The sequence below is a fragment of the Anoplophora glabripennis genome, unplaced genomic scaffold (assembly GCF_000390285.2).
Source record: "Anoplophora glabripennis isolate ALB-LARVAE unplaced genomic scaffold, Agla_2.0 scaffold1246, whole genome shotgun sequence".
Classification (NCBI taxonomy): Eukaryota; Metazoa; Arthropoda; class Insecta; order Coleoptera; family Cerambycidae; genus Anoplophora; species Anoplophora glabripennis.
In genome coordinates this window covers 76292-94333 of record NW_019417330.1, presented here as the reverse complement: position 1 = coordinate 94333, position 18042 = coordinate 76292, and the positions used below count along the sequence as shown (strand labels likewise).

At 36.2% G+C, this 18042-nt stretch overlaps 2 protein-coding genes across 3 annotated transcripts in view; both read left to right on the top strand.

Moving 5' to 3' along the window:
• Nucleotides 1–11278: 11278 nt before the first annotated feature.
• On the top strand, nucleotides 11279–11896 carry LOC108915286. The gene has a single exon (XM_018721274.1). It carries the CDS (start codon nucleotides 11279–11281, stop codon nucleotides 11894–11896), a length of 618 nt encoding a protein of 205 aa, XP_018576790.1.
• Nucleotides 11897–14988: 3092 nt separating this feature from the next.
• The window catches only part of LOC108915288 (ionotropic receptor 93a), a 38620-nt gene continuing 35566 nt past the window's right edge, over nucleotides 14989–18042 (top strand). For both annotated transcript variants that reach the window (XM_018721276.2, XM_018721277.2), the window contains exon 1: nucleotides 14989–15198. In XM_018721276.2, coding sequence (XP_018576792.1) covers nucleotides 15102–15198 — 97 coding nt within the window. In that variant the 5' untranslated portion in view covers nucleotides 14989–15101. The remainder of the gene's footprint in view (nucleotides 15199–18042) is intronic.

Below are 18042 nucleotides of genomic sequence, written 5' to 3'. Positions count from 1 at the left end.
GCATAAAGTGCATCTAGAAGTGCATCGCATCCGAGAAACTTGCCAAAGTGCTCCTAAAATACCGCAAAAATTGGTACTCGGGGGTAATATTTTATAAATATACATAAATATACGTCCAAAAATTAAAAAAACGGTGACGTATAAAACTAGGGTAACGTATAAAACCTTACCAAAACTGGAAATATGAAGATACTTGAATTTTGCAAATTGCCTTTGGTTTCTGCATATTTACACGATGTGTGTACCAAATTTCAAGTGTCAGCAAAGCTTCGAACAAATTTGGCAAAGTTTCGAGTTTCAGATGTCGATGAATGTATAACACCTTATAGAACAAAAAGTTTTGCTCTCCTGATTTTCGGCTTTAGCGTCATTATTGCATATATATTGAACTATAGTTTTCGAAAGTTTTATCACTTTTTGTTTATAATTGCATTTTTACAGCAACTTTAAAAAATTGACGTTTTATACCGTTTTTTCAATTTCACGGCTTTGTTATTGCAAATTTCGTAATCGGACTACCGCCATTTTGTAGCTATTTTTATTACGAACAAAATCATGTCCTAAGCATTTTTTCGTACAAAGTCATCCCGCTGAGTTATTTAAAGAAAACTACTAAAAAATTTTTTTTCACTATTAAATTGTCAATAACATTTTTTTCCTGATAAAATACTTTGTCAGCAAATTAGCCTGTTATTGTACTCATCATTTAAAGTAGGCCTGTGTAGTTATTTCCGGGTTATCAAGGTTTGACACAGGCCGAACCTCTACCAACTGGACTATACGTTTTTGCACAAAAATTGTGTCCTCTACAGTACGCGCCTAAAGTATGGAATAAATTCAGTAAAAACGAAACAAATTTTTTTTAGGGAAAAATCCTCGACAGGTCGATTTAAAATGTTGCCATCTTACATAGGAAAGTTTTTGAGTAAATGACGATTGAATGTTAGAAAACCCAAATCAATTAAAATAAAGCAAAAACGTTATCAAATTTAGTTTTTCGAAATGCCTGAAGTTTTTTATGGATCATGTAGGTGCAAATCTTTACATATTATCACTGTCATACCGACTTTCTAAGTATTGTAAGCGATATAAAAATTATTGTTGAATTTAAAGTATTATGGCACATTTAACTGTCACACAAAAAATTGAAATTCTAATTCTTATCGGATGCGGGGATAAGACTAGAACGTAGCAGGAAGTTTGCGATTTATTTAACGAAAAACATCCAGATCGCCGTATCAGCCAATCAAAAGTCAGTAAGATAGAATCTAAATTTAGAGAAACTGGCAATGTTGTAGATATTCCAAAACCTGGACGTCCAAGCGTTAGTGAATATCACAAACAGAACATTTTGATAAGTATGGTAGATAATCCTCATAATAAATACTTCATGATTGGTTGCAATAAACAATGAAATTAATCAGACCATAGTGTTACGTATCCTGAGAAAGGAAAAATATCATCCCTACAAAATTCAACTTGTGCAGGAAGGAACTCGATGAAGACGATCCCGACCGCCGCTTACACTTTTGTGAAATTATGATGGATTTATGTCAAGTAAATAGAGATTTACACCGGCAAATACTTTTTTCAGACGAGGCCACGTTTTGTGTCAATGGTACAGTGAACCGTCAAACTTGCAGGTATTGGGAATCGGGAAAATCCTCATTGGATGGCAGAGACACATACCCAACACCCACAGAAATGTGTGGGCTGGAATAGTTGACAACAGAATAGTAGGGCCTTTCTTCTTTAAAGGAACCCTTAAAGGAGAAAGATATTTAGAGTTTTTACAAATTGACCTTGTTTCAGCGCTTGCAGTCATTTTTCCTAACGATAATGACCCTGATATTCCTGATAACACCATATGGTTTCAGCAAGACGGTGCACCTCCGCACTATGCGCGCCCTGTTCGAGATTTTCTGGACAATTGTTTTCCTAGGAGGTGGATCGGCAGACGAGGACCGATAAAATGGCCCGCGAGATCCCCAGATCTTACACCCCTGGACTATTTCTTATGGGGCTACTTAAAGTCCAAACTATACGTTAATAGACTACATAATTTATAAGAACTCCAAAATTGTATTATAGATGAAATACACAGTTACCCTAGAAATAATTCATAACGTGCAAGAAGAATTTCTACACAGACTTGCGTATTGTCAAGAAGTCGGTGGGTGGCGATTCGAACACTTAATTTAAGTAGAAAACTTAATGAATTGTATTTGTTTGACATAGGAATTGTTATTTTTTTAATGAATAAAATTTACGTTTTCTAACATTCAATCGTCATTTACTCGAAAACTTTCCTATGTAAGATGGCAACATTTTAATACTGTCGGATCGACAATGAAACGATCTTTCAGAATCAAGAAAATATTAGGGGGTTGCTATTTAAAAAAAATTTCGATGACGTCATTACTCGAAAACAAATGAAGGTTGAAAATCGCCTTTTATGCTAAAATATGTATTTTTTAAATTAAAAATCGACCTGTTCGAGGATTTTTCCCAAAAAAAAATTTGTTTCGTTTTTACTGAATTTATTCCATACTTTAGGCGCGTACTGTACAGGGTAGGAAAGTACCGATGGTCTATCTGAAGTTACGTGAGAGCGATAAAGTAAGCCATAGAAATCCATGCGATAGAGAAGGATGGCTATAATGAAGGCTTAACTTTGTCACCACCCGTTTCGCCCTTCCACAAATAAGATCCACTTCTTATTTGTGGAAGGGCGAAATGGACGTTGACGATTAGACGCCTTCATTATAGCCATCTTTGTCTATCACATGGATTTCTATGGCTTACTTTATCGCTCTCACGTAACTTCAGATAAACCATCGGTACTTTCCTACACTGTATATCCTCAAGTTTGGCAACACCTTTTTGAAACACCCTGTACATACCGGATGATTTTTTTAACTTGAAACTTTCAAATGTCTCGAGAAATAAACACTATGAAAAAAATGTTCATAATCAAAATTTAGTCACTCCACAGAGGGAATTTATTAGTGCCAAAATTAGTACCTCTCCCACATTACTTTGGAATCTTAAATAAGAACCCCTATTTGTTATTGCAGATTCGAATGCAACGGCTAAAAGTACTTAGGATTTGATCGATGGCTCAGTAATCGATGAAATTAATTTTTTTCAATTTTTTCTACTAAACGTATGCATAGGATTCTGCAATACGTTTCCAATAAAAAATACCATGTTTTCACTGTAAATAATCAAAATTAGTTTTAAAACAAATTCTATTTCTCAAATTTTCAATTACTGGAAAATGACTTGTCAAGAAACTACAATTACCGTAACCCAGGAACAGGCGTCCCTTTTGGGATACTTCAACGTGATTTCCTTCGCTTATGACATATCGGAATGCTTGATTAAATCTGCATTGTATTTTGTTTTAAAGATACCATTTCTTTTGTTAAAAATAATTCTTATAAAAATGTTTTGTTATGTTTAAATTTAAAGTTTGTTTTCTTTATACTTTCTTTGTGTTTTTTGTGACTGCAAAAACACAAAATAAACGTAGAAAGAAAGAAATAGCTTTAAGAAACAAAGTCATTTCAATTAAGCACCCTAACGAGAACAGAAAACTACTATGTCCAGTCTTTGTTCCTAGTTACGCTAATAGTAGTTTATTCACCGGCCATTTACATATCTACAGACAACAATTTCCGTTATTTGAAATTTGCATAATGAATAGACTTTTTTGACGACGAATTTCGAGTATTTACTTAAAACGTGGTATTTTTTATTGCAAACAGATTGCAGAATTGTATACATAGGTTCTCGGTAGGAAAAATGGAAAAAAATTGAATTTCGTCAATTACGGCGCCATCTATCATGAATCGATAAAAATACTTCAGACAAATCCTACGTACACTTTTACCGTAGAATTTGAACCTGCAATAAAAAATGGGGGTTCCTGATTAAGATATCAAATGTTACCCCCATCCCCACCTACAAAGGGTGGAATAATTAAATTTTGTTTATTGACATTTTTTGTAGGGCGCTTATTTCTCGAGAAATTTGAAGGCTTCAGGATTATTTTCACGAATTCATAATTTTTCATTTCATTTTTTATATGTACTTGTATCGGGTTTTTAATGAGACAATGTTACAATGTTCAGTTCGTTCATTTTTCCGTGATCTCGGCTGATATCAGTTAATCCGAATGTTGATTGGGCAATTAAGTGAGTATAATTGAGATCTCGGGTAAATAAAACACGACGATTTATTACACGCGTCTGGCTCGACATGGCTTTACAAATTAGGTATAATACTACAAGATAGAAAAAAATGTATATGCTAGGAACTGTTTTCACTGTTTGTTTACTACGTTGTAACTGTAAAAATATACATAAAAGGTACATTTCTAGACAATTACTTAATTCAGTTTTATATAAAACGACCAATTAAATCGTGTACATTTTTTTATAAATACAAAGTCGAGGAAGAAACTTTTGTATATTATATGTTTTGTGGGTAGGTATGTATTCTATAGCTACACATTTATTACAACGTAGGTAGGTATACTGTTAGGTATTACGTCACATATTTAATCTTAAAACTTTAATACCTACCTCTGCTTAAAAATTACCTATATATACATTTTGAAAAAACATTCGGTAATTTAATTAGAGAAATTATAGCTAGATAAGTACTTATCTACTTAGCTATTAGTGATAATAAATAATAAATTATATGAAACGTAAATAATTTTTATGGTCATTCACCAACTATAACCTATAATTTAATCGAGCTAAACAACTACAATAATTATTTTAAAAATTTCACTTACTTTTAAATTATTCGACATAAAATTGTTTTTGTGGATATTCCCAAACAAACATTTTGCACTTCTATAAAATTTCATTATAATATATATGATGGCATTTACTATCTCATTAAAATATAAACTGATAACATGCTTTGTTTTTCAAAGTTGACCTTACAAATATTGCAGTGAATTCTATCGGTATTTAAATTTACATATTATGTATAAATACAATTTTTATAGATATCTTTCAAACATATCAATAACTGAAAGTGACACCTTTATTTATAGGCAATAATATTTGTAAATTATAGTGAGTTTATATAAAAAGTCTAGTCCTAATTTAATATTAATATTTGTCCTGTTAAGTCAAAGATCTAGATAACAATGTGTAAATTTATAAAAATCCTAACTCCTAACCTAGTTGTATAGTCCTTCCAAAGTCAGTTGAATATGCAAAAAAACGTCTGGTAATAAAATTTAATTAGATTCGTAGGCGTCCCTAAAAAAAATTTCTGCTAAAGGTAAAAAATTATAATAATTTGTATATAATATGTAGAAAATTTCTATTATATGTTCATTTGGCCAACAACATATTTTAATTATTTATGTCCTCAAACAATTTAATTATATTGGTGGTAAATTTTGTTTTGTTCCGTTTCAAAAGGTCTCCAAAATGCCATGTTGTGATAATATTAGTAAACAAAATATTCTTCTTTTTTCTCCCTTTCGCAATTTTAATATGAATGATTGATAGAAGGTGCCTATAATAAATTAAAATTGCCTGATTCATACCAAATTCCTCACTGCAGCACTGCACTGCTGGGCAATGTATGATCCACTTGTCGCCAGCTGTGATTTATTTCCAGAAGCCCAGTTGTGTTACATTTCGTTTGCCCGCGCTCGCATTCTTCAACTGATCGTATACATTTCTACCGCCTGCACGTTTAGTTCGACCAGACCTATATATGGGTATGCCTAAATAAATATGGGAACACGTTTTTCAAATATTTCAATGCCGAGTTGCTGCTTAGCGACCGAGCCTGGTACATACCTTGAAATTATAGGTTCTTCAATTGACTTCGGAAAAACTATACTGGTATGATCTGATAAAGTCTTAAGACCTGACCTTGAAAGTTTCTAGCATTTTACTTTCTGCCTAAAAAGAAGACTGGACCACAAGTACGCATGCAAATGTACATTATTTATCTCTTCTGACCCGCGCGCCATTATTTTTGGCGTTAAGCGTGGCCTCGATAATTTTGGACCGAGAGGGACTATCCCTCTTTGTTCTGCCTTATCTCTGTAGGCCTGGGCAGCATTGTGAAGGTGGGCACCGTCCGTCGTCTACCCCGAAATCCGACCACAAGCATGGCCGGTGTAGGTGCTTTGCGGGACTTCTTCTTGCCCTGGCTGACACCCGCCGCGCGCCGGCAGGGGAACCTCTTCTGGCGCTCTTCGTGTTTTGATTTTTTTCTTCGTCGGCTTGTCTAGCCCCCCTGGGGGTGGTCGTCGTGACCCTTACTCAAAGGTGGAAACACCCTCAGTTTAAGGAATAAGCGAACCCTTATCAAGGTGGTACTTCAACCGCAGCTAACCTACGCCTCCACGGCGTGGGGTCACGCGGCAAAAAGTCACTTAAAGTCACTACAGGCTGTGGAAAACATAGCTCCCCGCATGGCCACCGACGCGCCCTGGTACGTAAGAAACACTGACATATTACGAGATTTACAATACACAAACGCTACACAGACAATAAGACAAAACGCGGAGAAACGGTTTGACGTAGCCGCTGGACATGACAATCCCCTCCTCAGGCAAGCCGTTGACTACGTACCCGACAAACACAAAAGACCTAGACACCAACTTTTTGATCCTGGGTGACCACCCCAATGACATTCCCCCTGCCTGCTAACCTTTTCTGTTTCAGAGACCGTCAGGATCAAGAAACGAAGACAACGACACACACACACACCCACACCCCCCCATACCCCCCATACCCTCCTTACCCCTTCCCACCCGTGCTAGCCTAAGGGCCACTTTAGCAAAGCGCATCCCAGGCTGCATAGCCACACTACCCTACCCAACCATACTACACATAAACATGACACCACCTCCGGGGTTTACACAGACGAGCCGGCGAAGCAAGAAGAGCGCCAGAAGAAACGGCCCTAGCCGGCAGGGCCCAGCCAGGACGAAAGGAGGTTCCACAAAGCGCCTACACCGGCCGCATTTGCGGTCGGGGTAGACGACGGATGGGGCCCACCTACGAAGGCTGTCCAGGCCTACACGAGATGAGGCAGGATAAAGAGGGATAATCCCCCTCGATCCCAAATCATTGAGGCCAATTTCTAGCCATGGAATAATGGCGCGGTCGTCGTGAGGAGTGGGTTTTTGGTAATAACTTGTAGCTAGAAAATGCACGCGGCCTTTGAGTCAGTGAGGGGCCGGTGCAGGGATAGGATAGGCCATGGTCACCGCGGAGTTTTTCCGCGGCCAGATGCCGGTGGCAGTTACGAGCCAGCAACCGAGCTGAGCAGACGTGTCTGTGAAGTGCTAGTACAAGACAAATCTACCTGCCTTTCTTAAGGCTACCTGGAAAGAATTCCTTTCTTTCCTTCTTAAATCACCGATGTAATTGTCCCCTCCGCAACCCCTGACGAACTAAGACTGACAATACGCAGACTTAAAAACAGAAAAGCCCCCGGACACGACAATATACATAACACGACGCTTAAACGACTACCACACAAGGGCCTCATGGCCCTACTAAACATAACAAACGCGACACTCAAACTAAGACACTTCCCTAGCCGCTGGAAAATATCAAACATAATCCTTATCCCAAAACCCAACAAAGATCACACCTTCCCATTCAACTACCGGCCCATTAACCTGCTCCCGGCTATGAGCAAAGTGTTCGCCTTCCGATCCAATCACTCCATCGAACTCCAAATCCTTCGCCTTACCGAGCACATCACGGCGGCCTTCAACAGGGGACAGTACACTGGTGCTGTCTTCCTGGACGTCGCAAAGGCATTTGATACGGTTTGGCATGAAGGTCTACTGATGAAAATGCTCACCAACCAATATCCCATATCCTTTACCAAACTCATAAAATCCTACCTATACCACCGAAAATTCCGCATCCAAATCCAAGATTCCCTTTCCACCACCCGTCCCATGGAGGCCGGTGTCCCCACACCTATACACCATTTACAACTCCGACATCCCACATCCCCCTAACACCAACTTATACTTATACACCGACAATTACATCCCAATCCGTAGATCCTAGATATTCCGCCTCCCTCCTCTAAAACTCCCTAGACCAACTAGAAACCTGGTGCAACAGGTGGAAAGTCAAAATTAATCCCAACAAAAGTTCGGCTATCCTTTTTACCAAACGAAAAATCCCACAAAACCTCGATAGACTGACATTATCCCAGGAACCTATCTCCTGGAATAGACAAACACGATACCTGGGCGTGGCAATGGACCAGCGTCTCACGTGGAAACCGCACATCGTGAAGACGGTGGCGCGTGCGAAGACCACCAGGGCTAGGCTCTATCCCTTGCTCAAAGGTGGAAACACCCTCAGTTTAAGGAATAAGCGAACCCTTATCAAGGTGGTACTTCAACCGCAGCTAACCTACGCCTCCACGGCGTGGGGTCACGCAGCAAAAAGCCACTTAAAGTCATTACAGGCTGTGGAAAACTTCTATACATATACAAAGCATTTTGAAAGGGAATTGAAGCCAAAAAGAGGGGGTGTTGCACTTTGTTTGTTATACGCACACGCTATGATCATTTTCCCATTGGTCGGTTAATGTCATTGTTATTTCCGAAGTTAGGTTATGAACAGAAAGACAGCCGAAAATGATTTAGCAAACAAAAAAAAAGGAAAGAGGAAACGAGGCAAACCCATAAAAAACATGGGGCCAAGGACGAAGTAGTGGCAGAAGACTTAAAAAAAAGAGCAACAAACTGGCATGAAGCGATGAATCTAGCAAAAAATAAAAAAGAAGTCAAAATTTGTTTATAAGTAAAAATGTATATCTTTACACCATATATGGATACTTAAGATTTTATTGATTGAGGATTTTTATTAATTAAGGGTAATGTATTGATGAAATTGGCTAAAGCAAATTATCAGTAGCTAGAAATTCCACATTTTGCTAATGCATGAGACTTATTATTTATTTACAAAATGTATCTAGTTTTGTAAATTTACTTCTAATGGCGGTTTTCCACTAAACGGACAGTTGAGTTTATGTCCTGTTTGTGTTTTCTAGAACAAAACAAAAACAAACAACAACTGAAACAAATCCAAAACTCTTGTTTCCATCAAACGGGCTACATTTTGTTCGAGTTTTGTTTTTGTTTTCAGTCCTTTTCCACTGGTTGTCGCGAGGAAGTCAGAACACATTTTTCCAATAACCAGCCAACATGTTTAGAGAAGATTTTTTTATTCTTAGTTATGGCTGGTTTATACTGAAGTCCTTGGAAAAAATGTGTGTCTACAGAGTGTCCCACCTCGAACTCCATCGGTGGATATCTGGGACACCGCTCTAAGGATTTTTTTTGAAATTGTAATGGTGTGAAACGGACCAAGTTAAAATATTTTCAAGGTCATCGTACTTCCGGTTACACCAGAAGTCGATACTAACTTTCTTATTTTAAATGGAACCCCCTGTATATTATTGCATTTTGGAAACATCATCCATTTTTAAGTTGAAAACATATAGCACACTCCATACTTAGGATTGACCGTTTCCGAGATATTTCGATTTTTAAACAAAAATTGACAGGTGCAGACTGTTAGCAAAATTTAGTTTTCCTGGTTTATTTTTTTGTGCAAAATGGACATTTTGTAGAGAAAAACCTACTTTATCGAATTTGACATGAAAATTTTCCAGTCTTTATACAGGGTGGTCAAAAAAAAATTATCGAATATGAAGTTCAGAATATGTGGAAAACTCGAAATTTTTAAATGGAAACCCCTAATTTTTTGTAATAATCTACAATGGGTTCCATTTAATATAAGAAAGTTAGTACAATTTCCGGTATAACCGGAAATACGATGACATTGAAAATATTTTAGCTTGGTAGGTTCCACAGTTCGTATCACTCCATCACAATTTCAAAAAAATCCTTCGAGCGGTTTCCTAGATATCCATCGATGGAGTTCGTGGTATATGTACGGTTAAAGTGTTTATTTGGTTAGTTTGTATCCTGGCCAAGTATATATATATATTTTTGTCATCATCATAATAAAATATGGTACATATAATGTATGATAGTAGGCCTTATATTCCCTGAAATATGAGCTTTAAAAGTTCAACCAGTGGTGTACAACTGGACAGGGGTCACCCCTTTTTTACAAAAAAACTACGCCACTGCATTTTGTACATGTCATTGTAACTGATTTATATTTTAATGCACAAAATACGTAAAAAAGGTGACTTTAATTTTTTCCCTAAGATTCGCCGTTCTCAAGTTATTCATACCAATACAATACCCTTGTGGCAGACACTTCTAACGATAATATTACAAGAATATTTGTTTATGTTTAAAAGTAAGTGCAATTTGTAAGCACATCAACAAAATTATTTACACTCCTTTCTACACCACCTGTGAGGTAGTGTGCGATATAAAAAAAATCAATTTTTTTTTAAAACCTCAACACCCTGTATCTCTAAAACGGGGCTGTTCCAGACCTATGTTTATAAGGCAAACGCATATTATTTTAAAGAGATCTATCTACCCTCGAAGTTTCCTGCATAAAATTCGGACCACCCTGTATATGATACCACATCTTCTACATACGGCGAAAGGTCAAACATAGTTTTTACGTAATGTTCAAATAAAGAAACGACACTTAATGTACTTGAGTTCGGATCACAAACTGGATCAGCTATTTTACTGATTCAATGTGTTCTAAGATGTTGACTAGCTTTGCATTGCATATTTAATAAAATATGACTTGATATTTGGCATATGTTAGAAAATCAAAACATTTAGGTTAATATGATTATATGATTTATTTTTATTGTTATTTATATATAAGTATTAGTTAAGGTAGATAAATTATTATCATTTTTATGTGTACATAATGTGTATTTTTATATGAATTTTTGTGAAGATGTATTGATTTTAAATTTCAAAAAATGTTTGCTATTTTATATAAATAAACCACTTTTACTCTCTTCTGGATTCCGTTTTATTGTACCCATTTTATTTTACATTCACTATCTAATATTCTCATAAACTACAATTAACAAGTTGTATAATTACAAAATAATAATATAATTGGTAATTTTGCTCTGCTAATAGTACATTAAAAATCATTTGAAGTAATCCGCTAAATTTTCGGGCTTGCGCAAAATTGACAAAATGCTAAATGTACACTTTTATCCCCTCTTTTTGGGAATAAGGTCATTAATGTAAAAGACATGCAGTGCTTCGTATAAGTATAGAGCATGTGCTCACACCATGCAACTTGCGGCAGTGAAAGCAACAACTCAAGAGGTAAGTTCTTATATTAACGCTAACAGCCTCTGCATAAGTAATAGAGGCTGCGAACCGACATTTGTTAACTCTAGAAGTCAAACACTAATAGACGTCACAATAACTACGGCGTGTATATCTAATCTAATCCGGAAGTGGCATGTGGCAGACCAGGTCCCAGTGTCAGATCATCGCTTGATAAATTTTGATATCAATCTTAGTAAGACTCCTACCAAACTGTTTCGGGACCCTCGAGGAACTGACAAGGAAAGATACCTATGTCACCTCCGAGAGAACCTAATAGCAGCACAAAAACAGGAGCCCAAGAATGATGAAGAAATTGAGGTGTTTGCAAATACAGTACAATCTGTCACAAAAACAGCATTTGATGCTCTTAGGTCAGAGCAACAACCCGGTGGAACCACGAGTTGGTGGAACCGGGAGTTGAGCGACCTGAAGAGGAGTGCTAGGAGATCATTTAATAAGGCAAAAGCTGCCAGACGAAACTCAGACTGGGAAATATATAAGACCTACCTGAGACTTCTCAAGAAATTAATCCGAAAAAGACAAAGTGATGCTTGGAGAACCTACTGTGAAGAGTGAAAACTACTCACAGGCTGCTAGAATGACCACGATTTGAGTGTACTAATTAGAGATGATGGAAAAGAAAACATCAATCTAAACGAGAGTCTGGAGCTGCTGCGAATCCATTATCCGGGATCCGCATCAGCGGAACTAGAGGAATGCCCGGACGAAATTGAGAATTTACCTACAGTTATGGATCGGCAAATTGCTAATGGGGTCTGGATGTACTGAAGCCCATGGGCGAAGTTAAGGGGGTGGCAAAATCCCTAAGCCCCCCCCCAAAAACATTATTACACATACACATCAGAACAGAAAATAAAAAACATACTTTTTTGACAAAAAAAATTGTATAATTTAATAACTTCATACTTGAAACTTATTTCAATCGAATCCAAGTCGGCGTCACTGCCCAACAGAAGTCGGAATTGATAAAGAGGTTTTAAAGGCGGAGACGACCGTAATAAAGAACTGTGTCAGGAAACGGGACGAAAATATTAGTATATCTTAGTATATCCGATATTACATATGTTGTCAGAAAACACATTTCCAAATTTTAAGGTCAACCGTGGGTCATGACCGATTCAGTTCTTTAACACTTGCTAACATTGAAAGTGACATTTCAAAATCCCTGAGTCTAGACGATATTCTGGAAGAATTTATTTTAATAACTTTTAAAATAAAATTATTTGACTGAAAAAAAATTTTTTTGATTTACTTATAATATTTATGGATTGGTAGAAAAATATGCTTACCTTACTTTGATACATACACAAAAATAAAATGAAAAAAATATATACATTTTTTCATATTAGGGCTTTAGCCCCCCCAGATCCAATGACTTAACTTCGCCCATGCTGAAGCCGCACCTGGAACGGTTGTTGCACACCACTACATCCCTAAGACTTGGAGGGAAATGAAGGTTGTATTCATCCCCAAAACAGTTAGGCTGGATTACACAACCCCAAAGGCATATCGACCTATCAGCCTGACCCCGTTTCTGTTGAAAACGATGGAAAAATTGTGAGCGAAGTATAAGGGACAAACAGACAGTTACATCCCCATCAACATGGGAGATCTACCGACATTACCCTCCACCTAGTGGTAGGCAGGATCGAAAAATCTTTAGATAACAATGAATCCACCCTGGGTGTATTCATAGACATAGAAAGGGCATTCGATAAGACAACGTTCACAAAAATCAATTCAGCTCTCATGGAAAGAGGTGTTTCCCTCTGTATCTGCAGTTGGATATCAAACATGCTCACCAAGAGAGCTATAAAAATTAGTGTTGCAGATGCCTCCGTGAGAAGAACTGTTGCGAGAGACTCTTCTAAACACCACGCTAAGCTTTCTAGCGGATGTGAAGTATCTTGGAGTAACACTCGATGCAAAGCTAACGTGGAATCTTCACTTGGAGAGAAGTATAAAAAAGGCGTACATATCCTATGAGCAGTGCCGCAGGACCATTGGTAAAACCTGGGAGATGAAACCAAAGGTAATCATGTGGATATACATTGTCATAGTGAGACCAATGTGGGCCTACAGAGCTGTTGTCTGGTGGCCAAAAACCCAACAGACAGCAGTTAAACAGAAGCTCAGTCAGATGCAAATAATAGCTTGCCTGAGCGTTATAGGAGCTATGCGAACAACACCAACGTTAACAATGAAGGTGATGGTGAGGTGGCTCTGACAACTATGCTTCGCTTCAAGAGCGTTGATGTTAAACCAAATATAGGATATGAAGAAATCAGATGTCGCCTATGGAATGAGGCCGTCAGGAAGATGCTACATAGTACTGATCAAAAATGAGGAATAGACCGCCAGTGAGGATGTAATTATCTTCACTGACGGATCAAAAAGGAAAAAAGTACAAAATGTGTATTCTAGATCCTTACACATCCGATATCAGTGGGCTATGGATGTACGTGCCACCGTGATATAAGCGGAACTGGCAGGTATAGCTGCTAAAGAAATTGCCCTTAGGCAGATAACGGGCAAAAGTATTCGAATCTATACAGATAGTAGACAATCATGTTCTTACATAATCGGAAGATAATGTCGAGATGGGTATGGGAACGCCACCAAGCGCTGGTGGTGGCCTCAGTGTGCTCTCGCTGTGAGCACTTTTTGAAATGATTAAGGAAAACACCCACAAAGAGTTTAGAACACGGTAGGATTAAATAAACAATTTGCTAGTTTTTAGGATACCCCAGCAAAGACATAGCCAAAAAATACCTGGCTATGTCCAGGGTAAGCCTTCGTCTGGTGACGGGTATTCAGACCGGACAATGTTGGCTAAGGAAACACCTCTATAATATGAGGAAGTGGGAAACACCTCTCTGTAGACGTTGTGAGCAGGAAGACAGTTTTCCATGTACTCTACGAGTGCACTGGTGTCTCGTCAACGAGAGAATCCGTGCTAGGAGAACGGTGGCCTTCTATGGCCTCCATCAGGGAGATCCCCCTGAGCAACGTTATTACCTTTTTCTCCTTGATAGGCTGGTTGGTGGCTCTGGAGAGCTGATCTCTCGCTGGGAGGATACACAAAGGGCCCAATGGGGCCTAAGTGCTTTAGCTCAGTATAGTGAGTTACCCTCCAAATTATTCCAGATTACAGATTCTATGCGACGCCGGCAATTTTTATTCATCTCTTCTTGCAAAACATTTTATGAATATGAAAAAATAAACACAATTAAAGAAAATGTATAGAAATGTAATTTCTGTTAGTTACATAATCATTAATAATGATAAACATATTTATTTACACAAAAGTAATTTCAAATCAGAATACTTCAGAAAATATTGGAAATATAAACCTTAATAAAGAAATTATTATATAGTGATCTTTTACTGTCCACTAAACATAATTATTTTTATATTTAAATGAAATTGTCATAAAATGTTTTAAATAATTCTCTTAATTTTTTTCTGTACGGTGGCAACCCCTTACTAAATTGCGTCAATCGTTGCGTTCGTGGCGAGTAATTTCAGGTGATCTAATTTTCTATATGAAATTTTAATTCCCGACCTTTCATTCCTTATTTACCCTAACCTCATATTGAAACAAATCTATATGTACACACACCTGCAGTGCATTCAAAATTTATATTCAATCAGTATGTTATTATATTTTCTATTAGAAACAGAACGAATAAATTAGAAATATGTTTTTTAAGTAGAAACTATATAAGTAACACATCCAGGTGGATATGAATTGTATAAAATGTGTCGCGTAATGTTTGTTGGAATCATCTTATATATTTGTGTTCGTACCAAAGCTGAAAATTTTCCATCCCTTATCACTTCTAATGCTTCTCTAGGTAAGTTTTTTAACTCGTATTATTACTGTAGGTAAGGCTCGGTACTTTGAGTTTCGGTTAAGACTTGATTAACTAATCAGGCGATTAGACTGTGAATACTTTTATGAAATGAGTCAGTATATGTACAGTCATCTGATCATCTGATTAATTAAGGAGGCTTAACGGAGATTCAAAGTACCGGGCTTTAGTTTAACAAAAATTAAATTAGTTCTAATAAATTAAATTTTGAATTATATCATTCTCTCGCCGATTTATTCGAAACATCCTTTAAGCGTAATAAGTATATAAGTATACAATCTTAATATAAACTTTTTAATATTTATATCTAAGTATACATTTATTTATTAAAAAAGTTGTTTCGAATAATTAGCAAATTAAAGAAAATGTTATACATGGTTAGAACTATTTAAAGGAAGACTACAAGGATATCGGAAACCGTTAGTCATACAGGGTGGCTCAAATTACAAAGTTGCACAATTATGGGGCGAGTGTTTTGGTGCAAACAGATCCAAGATATCTTCGATAGTTTCTGAGATATCTCGAAAAAAGTGAAAATATCGATTTTCTATTTTTCGTTATAACTCATTTGTTTTTTAAGATAGCGTCACGAAATTTTGTATCTAGGCATTATCCAACATGGCGATGTTGCAATGGTGAGTTCAGATTTTTTCTATCTTCCATTGTTTCAGTCGCAATAGTCAACTTTTTTTTTTCTTATGGACGCCATATTGGTTCTCCTCGTGGATGGATAAAGAAAAAAAATACAAATTCAACGATGTATCACACTTTACAAAAATATCCTGTCTGCCTGCAGCAATTTGAATTTATTTTTAATTTTTCTGAATAGAAAATCGATATTTTCACTATTTCGAGATATCTCAGAAACTATCGAAGATATCTTGGATCTGTTTTCACCAAAATACTCGCCCCATAATTTTGTAATTATGTTTTTGTTTGTATTATTAATGTTTTTGTAATTTGAGCCACCCTTTATGACTAACGGTTTCCGATATCCCTGTAGTCTCCCTTAAAATAGTTCTAACCCCGTATAAAACCAATTATTCAATATGTATGTGTGATTTTTTTTTAATGGAATTGTTACATTTATAAATAATTATTCATTTGAATACAAGGCTTCGTTATTCCTCTAACCGCATACTTACAATTCCATTCCACATTTCAATTTGAAAATTGTAGATGAAAAAAAAAAACAGAGCGTTACAGGATATCCGGAAGCGAATTATAAGTACCTACTTCAAGAGTAGCTTCTTGGTTATCCTAGTGCAATTTCGCTCCCATAAAAAAATACGGGCCTTTAATACAAAGTTTCCATGCCATTTTTAAAGATTACTTTCGTTTTTTTAGATATGTATTTAATGACATTTGATATGGCATTTGAGGTAATCGAAAATGAGCATAGGTTTATTTGTTTTCTATCTGAAACATGGAAGTTGTCAAAAATACCTACCTGAAACAGTCTTTCGTTTTTTGCCATACCTTATTGTTGGAAAAATGGATTTCAATTTTCTACTGTAAATTGCAGATAATTGTCTTCGTATATCAATTTTCATTGGGTTATCTTAAAATAATGGAATACACATTTTTTTTTTTGTATACCCGTAATTTTTAAGGATGGAAATTATACTAAAGTAACTATTTATTTCCATCCAAGGAAGCAAGGCTACCCTTGAAATAAGGTCCATTCTCTTGCGAATTTTATATATTATAAAAAAGATCCTCGTGTTGCAAAACAAAGACGTTCACGTCAAAAAATGCGAGTGCAATCTGTCAAAATTAATTATTTAATGGTACATGTTACAGGGACTGTATACAAGAGTCACTGTAGTACATGTTAGCCACAAATCATAAAATATAGTGCATGCTTTTTGATTTCAGTTATGCGTGAATCAGATCAGGATTTAGTACATGTAATATTCCATCAGAGCCTTATTTTACGCATTTTATTATTTTTTTCATGGACAAATATTAATTTCTAGACTATTAGGGGAAAAGTCACTCTTGTTTAATTTTGATAAATTGTTTCGATTTCGATTTCGATTTCGATTCAGGGCATACTGAATTTATTGAAGGGATTATACAACTAAAGTCTAAAGTCTGATATTCAAAGCATTGAAATTAAATAAGAGTATCTTTTTTCCTTAATGGTCAAGAGTTACCTCGTATATCTACTTTTGCGGAAGACAAGGTATTTGAATAATATCTCAAAAGTCTTTTAAGATATCGCAAAAATGAGGTATCACCTCTTAGAAAATTTAAGGCCACCCCGTATAAAATACATAACCATATATACCTCAATAAATAAAACTTCTGTTTCGTACCCACTTTATTTGGAACACACCCATCGTTTCTTTTTACTTGTATTGATCTTAAAAAAATCCACAGAATATATAAGGAAAAAATGTCAGCCATTTCGACCCTGTTACTTATATTAATTTTAGGAATGGATGAGAGAGTGATTCAGATATACCTACGGACAGTACAACCACATACAATATAGCTTAAGCGGTAGCTATTTTGTCTGTGGTACAACTAATTTAGGTCGAATCAATGGATTATTTGCTTATGATAAGTGGAAGGAACCATTTTTAAAAGTACGGTTGATTTTGTAGAAATTTCATTTAGTTAATACCCTCATAGTCCACCTTACTGCACTAGCGTAATGTTAGTCAAAAAGTTAGGCAATAGAAAAGATGTTTCAAAGAACCACTCAAGCTCTGAACAGACTGGAGACTTATGTCTTAAACATAATGTCACAACTTCATACATATAATTTTCAACCACTGACATTGAATAAGTTCTTTAGTACTGTTCTGCCTATCATTT

Coding starts and splice junctions, on each gene's coding strand:
- LOC108915286 (XM_018721274.1), top strand. CDS start 11,279: ATGCAACTTGCGGCAGTGAAAGCAACAACTCAAGAGGTAAGTTCTTAT.